General features: G+C 38.5%; 1 protein-coding gene and 1 non-coding gene across 6 annotated transcripts in view; both read right to left on the minus strand.

The window, feature by feature from the left end:
• Positions 1-13,167, minus strand: part of LOC106879963 (caspase activity and apoptosis inhibitor 1) — a 155,371-nt gene that overhangs the window by 18,909 nt on the left and 123,295 nt on the right. For all 5 annotated transcript variants that reach the window (XM_052971132.1, XM_052971131.1, XM_052971130.1 and 2 more), the window contains exon 6: positions 12,485-12,584. In XM_052971132.1, the coding sequence (XP_052827092.1) occupies positions 12,485-12,584 (100 nt within the window). The remainder of the gene's footprint in view (positions 1-12,484; positions 12,585-13,167) is intronic.
• Positions 4,298-4,401, minus strand: LOC128248978 (U6 spliceosomal RNA). The gene has a single exon (XR_008265121.1). It is a non-coding gene; the product is annotated as a U6 spliceosomal RNA (small nuclear RNA).

Below are 13,167 nucleotides of genomic sequence, written 5' to 3' on the forward strand. Positions count from 1 at the left end.
TTCATCCCACTGATTTCACACATGTTAAAATCATCAAACTACAGGACATATTGTTACAGAAGATGTCAAGATATCAACATCATTGCTCAAGCAGATGCAGGAGTAAACACGCCTGAATGCACATGCATATGCACACACACACACAAACACACACACTTTCAAATAATGGTCTCAAATTTTAGTACAAAGCCAGCAGATTTCGGGGGAGAGGCTAAGTCAATTACAGTGAATCTCAGGATGAAAGTTAAAGTTGACCTCACTGGAATTTGAACTCAGAATGTAAAGACAGCCTAAATGCTGCTAAGCATCATGCCTGGCATGCTAACGAATCTGCCAGCTTGCTGCCTTATTAATGCAAAAAAGGTTTCTGGGTTAGATAATTTTGATCGATCTTTCAAACATAGGTCTTTTCAAAGGGAATGGTGAGGTAAAGGCCAGTGGTAGTGGATGAAGAGCTAAGGACAGTGGCTGGTGTGAGAAGCTGACAAAGCAAGTGGAACATGGTAGGAGTCAGAGAGAGATATGGCTACTACTGTAGTTAAGACCCAGATTATCTCCAATCAAGTGGACATACAGACATGTCAATAGACATGCCAGCAATGTCCATAACATCAATATTATTTTCTTTGATATATTAACTCTCTAAGAATAATAAGATCATATTTTCAAAGAGTATCAAGATATGATTTGATGGTGATTTGGCTTCAATGTTTAGCAAATCAAGTAATCAAATAGAGGTGGTTGGCATCAGGGCAGTAGTGAAAGATGGCTGGCAGTGTAGTGTGAGTTAGGATTCAGATTTGACAGATTACTCTGTCAAATGTAATGCTTATTTATTTACATTATTTTGAATTATTCATGTGTAATCTTTTAGCTTTGAGATTTCAAAGATGGGATTGTTTATTTTTTAGAATGACACTGCAGGGTAGGTTTGAGAGGTCAGATCTGGCTGGTTAGAATATAAAACAGGTAGAGTATTTGGGTATGATATGGTTGGTTTAAATGCTAATGGGTTAAGTTGTGAGAGGAGCACAGACACAATTATAGAGATATAAAAGGGAACCACCAAGAAGTGACAAAAACACACAAAATGTGGGGTAGGATGGAAAATGGCTCAAGTGTTGGTAGGCAAATGCTGAGAATTTGAGTTGAAATATAGAACATGACACTCTTAATTAGCATTTCTTTAATTAAAGCCCTTATAAATTTCTTAGGAGTTACAAAAGGCAGCTTTTAAGAAGTTGGAGCTTGAGTCTTGATTTTTATGTGAGAGACAGAAAAGGGGGAGAGAGAGAGAGAGAGAGAGAGAGAAAGAGGAAGAGGAGAGAGTATGACAAAGACAGAGTGAGAAAGGGAGGGAGAGAGATAGTGACATGGAGAGAGACAAGGGGAGATATAGTGAGAGAGAGACAGAGTAAGAGAGGGAAGGGGAAAGATAGTGACAGAGAGAGAGGGTGAGAGAGTAAGAGATAGATAGATAGATAGATAGATAGAGTATGTGTGTGTTCCTCCTGGATAGGACAGCAGTCTGCAGCAGATAAGACTCCCGGAAGATCTAATATCTATTCCGGACAGCTCGGTGAAGTGAGGCGTAGGGAACAGAGTCCTCTGAGAAAGTTACATTACTTTCTGCTTGCTTTCAGTCAACCAAGCAGAATAGAATGCTGCTACTTTTAACTTAACGGTTGAGTGGTTAACTATAGAAAGAATCATCCTCCTGTTGAAAAAGAACAAAGCAAACCAAAATAGAATAAAACAAAAAGAAAAATACTGTCCAAATTTGGCAAAATCATTTCTATATGGCTATTGATGTAAAATATAAGACAATGACAAAGATATATTTCGCTAGCGAGATGTAATATTGGAAACTAGAAATTATGGTAAGGAGACAAAGAGCTCCCAAGATCAGCAGAGCAACTTCGGATAGAATTACAGAGCATAAACTTTACAGCAGGATGCACTTCATAGACTTGGCCATTCTATAGTGTATGTAAGGAAGAATTGTGCTTGTGTGTGTCTGTACTGTGAGTTATAAGTTAATGCATATTAACTTATACACACACACTGCTCTCACAGCATGCACAGACATACACATATATAGATTACCACCTGTGAGACAGTATATTATATAATGTATAATGCTAGTTGTGTTAAATTATATGTGAATAGCTAAGCTATACATACATACACACACACACATATATATATATATATTCTTTGTGATTAACTCCAAACGTTACAGTACAGACAGAAAGCTTTCAGTTTGTGCCATTGATCTAGTTCAATGTACAAAACTGGCAACATAGACATCACATATGTGGTGTGTGTGTGTGTGTGTGTGTGTGTGCATGTATTATATAATATATCTTATCATCATCACCATTATCATGATTCAATGCCCATATTCCATGTTGGCATGAGTTGAACAGTTTGACTAGTGCCAATAGGTCCAAAGCCTGCATCCTGTTCCAGTGTCTGCTTTGGTATGGTTTCTACTGTTAGATGCCCTTCCTAATACTGACCACTTCACAGTTTTACTGGGTGCTTTTTCCATGGTACCAGCATTGATGAAGTCACCATGCTGCCTGCAAGATTGAGTTCCCTTCAAATCAGTGGAGTTACAGTAGAGATTGAAGAGGTTATATGCTATTGGATGAAGGATTAAAGTGAGCAAAAAAGGGCCAGAACAGAAAAGTCTCTTACTGTAAGGGGGGGAGCTATACAGCTATTCACATTATAAAGGGAATGGTGAGAGTGGTCAGAATAAAACTGGGGAGAAATAGTAGTAAGGTGTAAGGGTAGACCCTCAAAATATGAGGTGAGTTGAAGTGAGTGTGGACAGAACATGAAATGTGTGTGTGTGTGTGTGGGGGGGTAGACTGCAAGAGTGTATGGGAGAGTGAGAGATGGTTTTTCTAAAAATTTAATTGCAAAGTCTTCGATAATATTGTTAAAATTAATTTTACATAAAACCTCTGCTTCTATACTTAGTAGAGATAAGGCATCCCAAATATTATCTTAGCAAATTTAAAGTGATTTCTTTTGTGCTGTAAACCATTTACCATTTCTGTGGTGCCCCCTCCTTCCATTGATGCCCTAAGCATGTGCTTATTTTGCTTAATGGTTAATCTAGTGCTGCCTCTCACTCATTCCCTCTCTCTAACCACATTTAAGAGCAATTTCAAAGGGAATGAAAAGTAAAAACTTTTACCTTGTTATTTTTTATGGTTAGACCTAGGTTTCGAATCTCTTTAGCAAATAAAATAATTTGCTAGGGGAATCCTCATCAGTAACCGTGCCATAACAATTAACATATAATTTAGAGACAAATAACACGTGTCTCATCATTATATGTTATAATTTTTCAAATTCACCAGGCAAGTGCAGTTTCAGTCGGCAGTGAATGAGAAAATGCCAAACTGATTTTCGAAATGCTAAAATCATGTACGTAAAATATACAGGGTAGCAAATATTTTTATGAATTTCACTACCAGTGGCCTAACATGCATGAAAAGTCAATAGACAATATATTCTCAATATTAAATAGTGTACATTTAAACACAAGAGAAACTACCTATTACAGGTAATTTTACACACTAGAAGAAGCAGTCAAAATGACCAAAACCACATTTAAGAGCAATTTCAAAGGGAATGAAAAATAAAAACTTTTACCTTGTTATTTTTTTATGGTTAGGCCTAGGTTTCAAATATATATATATATATATACTGAACCCATGCGCTCATTATATATATTTCATAGTACCCTTACACTCTATATACCTACATCAAAGTAAAGTTAAATGCATTATATAAAGTCTTGGGGCACATGCATGGTTTTTCTAGTTAAGAACTGCACTTCATGATGAGATGATTCTGAGTTCAAATCTGCAGCAGAGAAACTTTAACCCTCTAACATTCCGATTATTTTATCAAATATAATTCTTATTTATTCAGACTGCTTTGAATTAATCCTGCATTATCTCGTAGGTTCAAGACTTCGATGATGTGATTGTTTATTTTTAGAAGAACATTACAGGGCTGGTATAAGGAGGCTGACTCTAGCTGGTTTGATTATGGAACAGGTAGTGTATTTGGACCACATATATCCAGTTTAAATGATAAAGGGTTAAGGAAGTGCCTTCTACCACAAATCAGGTTCATGAAGATTGAAGGTGAAATTAGCAAATATACACCCACACACTTATGTACAATGACAGGCACTTTTATTTTGCCATTATCAGTTCCAGCATGAGAGCTCCATTCCATATTTTCTAACATAGCCACTGTTCCATTGTTAGAAAATATGGAATGTTTCACAAATTTGCATGTCCTCCTTGCAAAGAAGTCATGCTAATCTTCTTTGTATCACTCCAATTTTAGTTAATATATGTACAGCCAAAACAAGTACCCAAAACATGCAGAAGCTTGCACAGATGCACACATACACATAATGCAGACATGTATATGAAACTGAGAGACAGAGAGAAAAACAGAGAAGTCAGAGAGAAAGTAAGGGATGGATCAGAGACAAGTGAGAGGGAGAGATGGAAAAAAGTGGAATGAGAGAGAGAGAGAGAGAGAGAGAGGAGGAGGGGAGAGATTATAGAAATATTCTCCATAGCAACAGGAAATGGTTTGCTTTTCTTCACAGTTTACATTCTGAAAGGTTTCAGAATTTTAATTGTTTCTCTTTTGACTGTTTTGTGTATTTTGTTCCGCCAATTCTTCAATCACAGCTTCCTGATGAAACCAAAAACTACAAAGAAATTCTATGAAACAACTGATGGCAGGCAAACGAAGTCTTTCTTTCTTTTCTGTTTTCTTTGCATCTTAAAGAACCGTGACACTCTCTTTAGTCATTGTTGTTGTTGTTGATGTTGTTGTTACAAAAGAGGTGGTTCTTGGATGTTTTCATAATATTTCTAATCATGTAGCTGACAACAAAGAAACATACAACAAGAACCACCATTTAACCAAGAACCAGGTTCCTTGACTGTGTTCACTTAAAATCATAAACACACTTTCTCAAGAGAGTAGGCTTTGTTTTTTTCTAAATTTATTTCATTTTTGCTTTTATTCCACATCTTGGAACTGGCAGGTTCTACTATCTGTACTGCTTTTGTATTTTCCTTCATTTACCATTTTCTTTCTTTCTGTTTTGTTTCATTGTTTCGTCATTTTTTGATAAATTTTTGTTAAATATGCTGTTCTATGTTATGATATTTTTCATGCTTACCACCTGCCTTCAGAGAAATAAGGAGACTTAAATAGGAGTTTCGTTTGGTAAAATTTTAATACTTAGATAAACTCTGAAATTTGTCAATATACAAATGAAAGGAAAGTAACTCAGTAATTTAGAAATAAATTAGGCCCCCTTACATTATATTCAACACAACAGGAAACTAACATCATCATCATGGGTTGGACAGATTTTCATCATACAAGTCAGTTCATATTTGGAGTTACTCTCATCCAACAAGGTCAGTAACTGCATCTTGCTTGCACATTCCATTTTTCACTGAGTGTCTATGGCTGGATAGCCTTCTTAACACTAAACAACTTCCAAAATGTACCAAGTACATTTCTTTATTTCTCGAAACAGTTATCGTGTTTCCAGAAACACTGAAGAGTTCTCTCTTCCCTATACTGCATAGTATACTTAAAATCAGATGGCCCGAACACATAAGCAATATGGAGCTATGGCAAAGAACGAATCAAGTTTCGATTAGGGAGCAAATATTTAAGAAAAAGTGGATTAGTCGCACAATTAGAAAGGACACACCAAATGTAGCGAAACGTGCTTTACAGTGGAATCCGGATGGATATAGAAAGAGGGGTAGGCCTAAGAACTCGTGGCGTAGATCAACACAAAAGGAACTAGAGAAAGGGGGACATTCATGGCAGAGTATAAGTACAGAAGCGAAAAATTATGTGACATGGAATTCAATTATAAGTGGCCTATATTCCGAGTTGGAGGGTTAAAGGCAAGAAAAAATATGCTGTGTCAGTCCATATCAACGTGAACCAACAAGGTGAATAGAAGAAAGAGTAATGAAGGTGACAACTAGTGTAAAGGTAAGGTAAAGTTACCTTCTCGAGTTATACCAACTTGTAAGGGCTGGTTTCCTGGTTTCCATGGCATTTATATTCCCCACCTGGATGAGACATTGGTCCATTGCAAGATTACTCATTCTTGCCAGCTGAGTGGACTGGAGCAATGTAAAATGAAGTGTTTTGCTCAAGAACTCAATGCATTCCCCAGTCCAGGAATCAAAACCACAATCTTATGATCATGAGGGCAACACCCTAACCACTAAGCCACACACCACCATGACACCAAGTGTGCAAAAAAGAGAGAAAAAGAAAATATTGGAGGAGAGGAGAAAGGTAACTGGAGTAAATGTATGATAAAGCACAGTGATGTAATACAGTGACTGATGAGTGGGATAAGAGAAGGATAGACAGCTACGTGTTAATTGTTGGTAAGAATATTGAGTAGAAAAGAACATGAAGGAAGTTATAAGGAAAGAGTAATAACAATGACAGTGCTAGGAGCAAGAAAGAGAAATCATCATCATCATCATCATTTAACGTCTGCTTTCCATGCTGGCATGGGTTAGGCAGTCTGACAGTTGCTGACTAGGAAGAAGACTGCACCAGGCTTCAGCATTTGTTTTAGCATGGGGGTGGGGAGACAAATCATTGCTTGAACTTATTTTAACTAACACTGCTCCACTTATCTTTTTTACTTTATGTTCAGCTCCAGCACTTTACCATTCCTACCAACAAGTGACCAACCCTCTTAAAAGCAATCCAGCACACCAGACAAATATTTGTACAGACTTGCAGCCTTTCCATTGAATGGGGACAGAGGAAAAAAAACAAAAGGTTGTGATGTGGGAGGAACTGTAAATAACAAGACAAAACAAAAACAACAAGAACAAGGTCCTTTGTATAACTTTAAACTGTTAGGGTCACAGCTATGGGTTAAAAAGCATGTAACAACCCCAGCCAGGTTACACAAGTATCATAGGATGGATGTGAACTATTTTAGCAAATGAACTTATTGAAGTCATTGGTAAATATAACAAGATGCTGAACTGATGAACAGACAGTAAACTGTGAACAGCCAGGATTGACTAGTTCGTTTAGAAAAATATTGCTATCATCTTGTAGTTGTGGGCAGGTGCAGACGAAATATTTCATCTAGCAAAAGACCAATGCGACTAAAACCCAAGCCAGACATTTATGTCACATCGCTTGATCAGGATGTCCGGCTTGAAAGAGTTGCACTGGTCTGGGCAAGTAGCCCAACCAGATGATGACGATGACGATGATGATGATAGAAACAACAACTGAGAGATGGGAAAGAAGTGAGACAGCAGTTCAAACGTCACTGAAATCAAATCCCCACAAAGATGGAAGGACACATTAAAAAAAGGTGGTATGGTCATGACTGGAACGCTTCTGATCAAATGTTTACTGAAAGGTGACCTTGGGCTAAACAACGACAATCGTAGCAGCAAGTGCCTTCGTGGAAGTCTCCCTCGGGTTACTTAATTTGTTAGAAATAACAGCCAAATTTCCCCTCAAATCACATCCTACCAGTTTCAAAGAAATTAAAGAACCACCCATCAGATACTGTATTCCTAGATACAGTGAGTTGGGAAATAAGGTAAGACAATAACAGCTGGAATGCTTTTAATTATAATCTTTCTCATGAGGGATCTAACCTGAGGTCAGACGACAACAACAACAGCAACAACAACAACCATTACAAGTTATGCTGCAGTGTGGAAGAGGGAGTTGAAATAAAAAAAAAAAGTAATGAAAAGAATCCAGAAACAACAACAACAGGAACAATGATGACAACGCCATCTTCAGCAACAACAGTGGCACTGGAAGCAGGTGTATTGCTGTAATTTATGCTAATCTTCTCTTAAGTGAAAAATCTAATTTACATTAAGCCCTCTCTCCCTTCCCCTCTCACTCTCTCCCCACCCCCACCCACTATCTTTCTCTCTCTCTCTCTGTTCTTGTCCTCCCTCACCAGCTTGTTCTGGTCCTTGGAAGTTTCAGGGAGCAGCGAAAGACCTAACCACCAGAACAAGAAGAAACTGGGCCCCGTTTTAAAGCTAAATTAGCTGATGGCTACGCTACAGTCAGCACTGCACCACACCAGCAGCCTCATTACAGATGGCAGAAGTGGTGGAATAAATAACTGCCATGGTGTGGGGTGGAGGTGATAGTGATGATGATGATGATGATGATGATAGGAATAGAGAGGTGGTGGTGGTTGTAGTGGTGATGGAGGTTGTGATGATTATGGAAGAAGTAATGGTGGTGATAGTGGTTGTGGAAGTGGTGATGGTGGTAGTAGTAGTAGTAGCAGCAGCAGCAGTAGTAGTAAAAGTAGTAGTAATTGGCTTTGGCAGTGACTGTGGTGGTGGTGATAGTGGTTGTAGTAGTTGTGGAAGTGGTGATGTTAGTAGTAGTAGTAGTAGCAGCAGCAGTAGTAAAAGTAGTAGTAATTGGCTTTAGCAGTGACTGTGGTGGTGGTGATAGTGGTTGTAGTAATGCTGGTTGTGGAGGTGGTGGTGGTGGTAGTAGTAGTAATAGTGGTGGCGGTAATTGGCTTTGGCAGCGACTGTGGTGATGATGGTGGTGGTAAGGGCGGAATTGCCGTTTAGCCCCAGGTCAACCTTACAGGCAATTCAATTTAAACATTACATTACTATACTTTTTGAATACAACAGAAGACTTAAGGAGGGGTGATGGCCAATTTGGTTCACCATCGAATGTGGTAGTGGTGGTTGGTGAGTGGGGGACCTAGCAAAAGGTTATGAAACATTGATCTGGGACTGCATAAGATGGTAGAGTGTGATGTGAAGGAGATTCAGCTGCTATTTCTAACAGGTTGAATGACTGTGTAGAGAGGGTGCAGCAGTGTATGTGATAGTAGTGGCAGTACGTTTGGTGTGACCACTAGATTTGGCGTACAGCTGGACTGTGTTGGAGATCATCATCATCATCATCATCGTTTAACGTCCGCTTTCCATGCTAGCATGGGTTGGACGACTTGACTGAGGACTGGTGAAACCGGATGGCAACACCAGGCTCCAATCTAAATTTGGCAGAGTTTCTACAGCTGGATGCCCTTCCTAACGCCAACCACTCAGAGAGTGTAAACAATGCCAGTGGCCTGGTTGTAGTGTAGGTGGTTGTAGTGTAGGTGGTTGTAGTGTAGGTGGTTTGTTGTGGAGATTGTCGATCAATAGCAAAAGAGAGATAAAGGGAGGCAGTTTCGGTCCCAGTCAAAATGAAAGAGAGAGAGAGAGAGAGAGAGGGAGCTAAACACAAAATGCAATAAACAAACTAATGTGAATATAAATATAAGAATAAATAGATATCTGTTTATTGCCACAAGGGCAACATACTGGAAGACATTACAAGAACCGTTTACAGAAACAAATGGGTGTTTTACACAAGATATTGTTAATATGGATTAAAAAAAGCAACAACAACAACACAAAATTGTTGCAGTAGATCAGCTACCAAGGACACACATATCCTTGGAAACCCTGATTACCAAGGGCAACTATCTTTTCCAGTTGTGGTACCTGGTGTGTTGTTACACGCTGTAAGCACATCCATTCAACCAGGATATACTCATCATTGTCATACACATTAACACAAATTTACAGGAAAGCAGCACCTTTTTCTCCGGCCTTAATAATCTTTTCTACAACAAGCACAGGACCTGAATTGATCCCAGTACATAATTAGTAATAATTTCATTGGCCTCCAAAAGGATGGAAGACGAAGTCAACCATGGCAGCATTTGAACTCTGAATGTATAAATGGACGAAATGCCACTAAGTATTTTGTCCAGCATGCTTACGATTCAACCAGCTCACTGCCTTCACCTGCCTTAATGATAAATGGTTCCAACATAGGTATGGTGCCAGGCAATTGGGGGAGGAGATAGTTGATTATATGGTCTCTAATACCTGAATGGTACTGTTTTTTTATTGACACTGGAAAGCAAAGTTAACCGTAGCAGGATTTGAACTAAGAACATAAAGAACTTTAACTACAGACTGCTCGGCATTTTGTCTGATACATAAACAATTCCGCCAATCTACTAATGTAATAAAGATTTCTAATTTCACTTCAAAGGCAGGTATTTTGAGAGGAGGGAGAGGTATAAATCCCTTAGTTCACCTCTGTATCTCACTAGTATACATTGTATCAACCACAAATAATTGAAAGCCAAATTGCAATATATCAAAGTCAACAGATCTTGGAGGAAGTACAAACAGCTAACTGAACCCAGTATATCATTGGTACAGTTGCAACATGGTCACATATTATCAGAAAGAAAGGTAGTGCCTTTCATCTTTTAAAGCAGGGGTTTTCAACCATTTTTTTTATCTATGCACCCCTTTGATCACTGTTTTATTTTGGTGGAACCCCCATAGTTATTCAACGTTTAAAAACTAGTTTTATAGATACATCTTTCAAAATTCCTATTTTGTTTTTCACACATTAACTTGTGCAGGTTGAACTATGTAAAATATTAGAGAAAGAAACCTAGCTGTTTCTTTGGTACAAAACATACATCTAAAACAAAATTTTTTTCAGGGGCCCACAAAATACTGTTGTGAATCCCCAATTAACTATTTTCCTGTGTGGACCCCCAAAATCTTATGTGGACTCTCAGGGGCCACATGGACCCCAGTTGAGAACCACTGCTTTAAAGGGACTTCAAGATTATTAAGAGAGAGTGAGGAAGTTATCTTCAGTATGGACTCTGCTAAAGGACCTCGTGCCAGTATTAAATCAGGTGATGGATTGACTTTATCACCCAGGTAGGCTGTGGCAGAATGTGAACTCAATACACAAAGAGTTGAACAAGAACCACAAAGAGTTGAACAAGAACCACAAAGCAATCCGTTTGATGCAGTGATATTTCCATCACATTGCTCTGTACTACTAATCTATTTGTCGACCCAGGAAAGGATGAAAAGGAAAGCAGTTGATCTAAATTGAGTTTGAACTGAGAATGCAGAAAACTGAAATATATACAGCAAGACATTTTATCTGATGCTCTAGAAACTCTGCCAATTTGCCACATTTTGGAGGAAATGGTGACAATTAATTTGACCTCAGTATGTCAGTGGTATTTTATTATATCAACCTGGAACTAAATAAAGCAAAGCCATCTTTATTTAAACTGTGAATATAAGAGGATGCAACTGAATGCCACAAAACATCTTGTCTGACACTCCTCCCACACTACAATTCCATGGCTGTGATGCTCCACCCACTCTACCATTTCACTGCCGTAATACATCACCCACACTGCCATCAATTGGGTCAACGGTCCACTGGCACTGTTATCTCCATACTATGATTCTTCACTACCTATGTAATTTCACTGCCCAGATATTCCACCCACTCTGTCATCTCACTCCCAAGTGGTTCCTCCCATCCTGTCATCTCACTCCCAAGATGCCTCACCCACTCTACCATCTCGTGGCCCAGATGCTACACCCATTTGTCATCTCATTCCCAAGATGCCCTGCCCACTCATCCCATAATGAAGATGCCCCACCCACACTTATCTCATTGCCCAGATCCATTCATCATTTTACTCTCAAGATGTTCCACCCACTGCCCACATGCTACACCCACTTTGTCCTCTCACACTCAGGATGCTTAACACTCTCTATCATCTAACTCCCAAAATGCTCCACCCACTCTGCCATCTCACTGCCTGGATGATCCATCCATTTGTCCTCTCATTCTCAAAATGCCTTACCCAATCTGTCATCTCATTCCCAAGATGCTCCACCAATTCACATCTCACTCACAAGATGCTCCACCCATCTGTCATTGCACAGCTCATATGCCTCACTGTTTCCAGTTTTGGTGTGTTAATTTCACTGTGTCTATTATACAGAGTGCAGCAAAAAAATTTTAAAAAAAACGAACATCCCATATTTTAAACAGCCCCTGGTTTGACTCTAATGAAGTTGGGCTGATGAAAACAATAGTAGCCAATGTTTTATCTTTTGTTTTGCATTTTATTTTGGATACCATCATGGTTTAGACCATTGCTTATTCTATGTTTGTTGTTGAAAATGTTTATCAAAGATAGTGAATCTGAGGCTTTTTGCTCTACCCTGCATCAAATTCAACCAGTGGCAATTTTGTCATTCATCATTTAAACTCAATAAAGTGATGTACATATCTCATAATTTAATATAACACACCTTCCCTTAAAGCATGTGTGATGATGCGCCAACAACTGGTGGTAGACGTGGTATACTATACAAATGGTAGATCGCAGGAACATAGATCTCTCTCTCTCTCTATGTTATGAGTTGAAATGGGGCTGAGGTCCACATACTTGGATACATACACATGCATACAGATGCAAAACCACAAAGTTGAGGACAGAAAAGTTTAAAATCTTTACCTGCTATCGGCTACAGGTTGGAACTCCACTCTGTCGATTGAAGATGAAGTTGAATCTGCTGGTTGTGCAGCGACAGTGCTTCGCTTAGATACATTCCCAGCTGTTCAACAAAGACACAAATCAAAGAGTCAATAATGATTAGAAACCAATTAATCAGTGAATATGCTAAAAAGTGTCTACATTTATAACAGAACTTTACTGCAGTCCACTAAGATTTCTGTATAGGAGTACGTTGTCCAGTATGTCCTCTTATTCTTTCGATGGTGAGGTCTAGTGTCTAAGAGAGAGATCTGGCTATTTCTAGCAAACTGAGAGACCACATGGGGGTTACAGTAGTTTGCATTGGTGGATATAGTTGTCACTGATATGTAGCCTCAACACATATAGAGAGAGATGTGTGAGCAAAATTTTCATGCATGTTTGTGTGTGTGTATGTGTGTGTGTGCATGTGTGTATTTAAAATTATATATTAACAAGTGCTTATGAGTGTGTGTATATGTGTATGTATTTCTATAAGCCTCTGTGTGTGTGTGTGCGTGCATGTACTCGTATATATATATATATATATATATATATATATATATATATATATCTGTGTATGTCAATTTTCTATATGCCTGTGTGTATTTCTATATGCCTCTCTGAGTGTGTATGTATGTGTATATATACATATATATATACAT

This window comes from Octopus bimaculoides, chromosome 10, assembly GCF_001194135.2.
Source record: "Octopus bimaculoides isolate UCB-OBI-ISO-001 chromosome 10, ASM119413v2, whole genome shotgun sequence".
Lineage (NCBI taxonomy): Eukaryota > Metazoa > Mollusca > Cephalopoda > Octopoda > Octopodidae > Octopus > Octopus bimaculoides.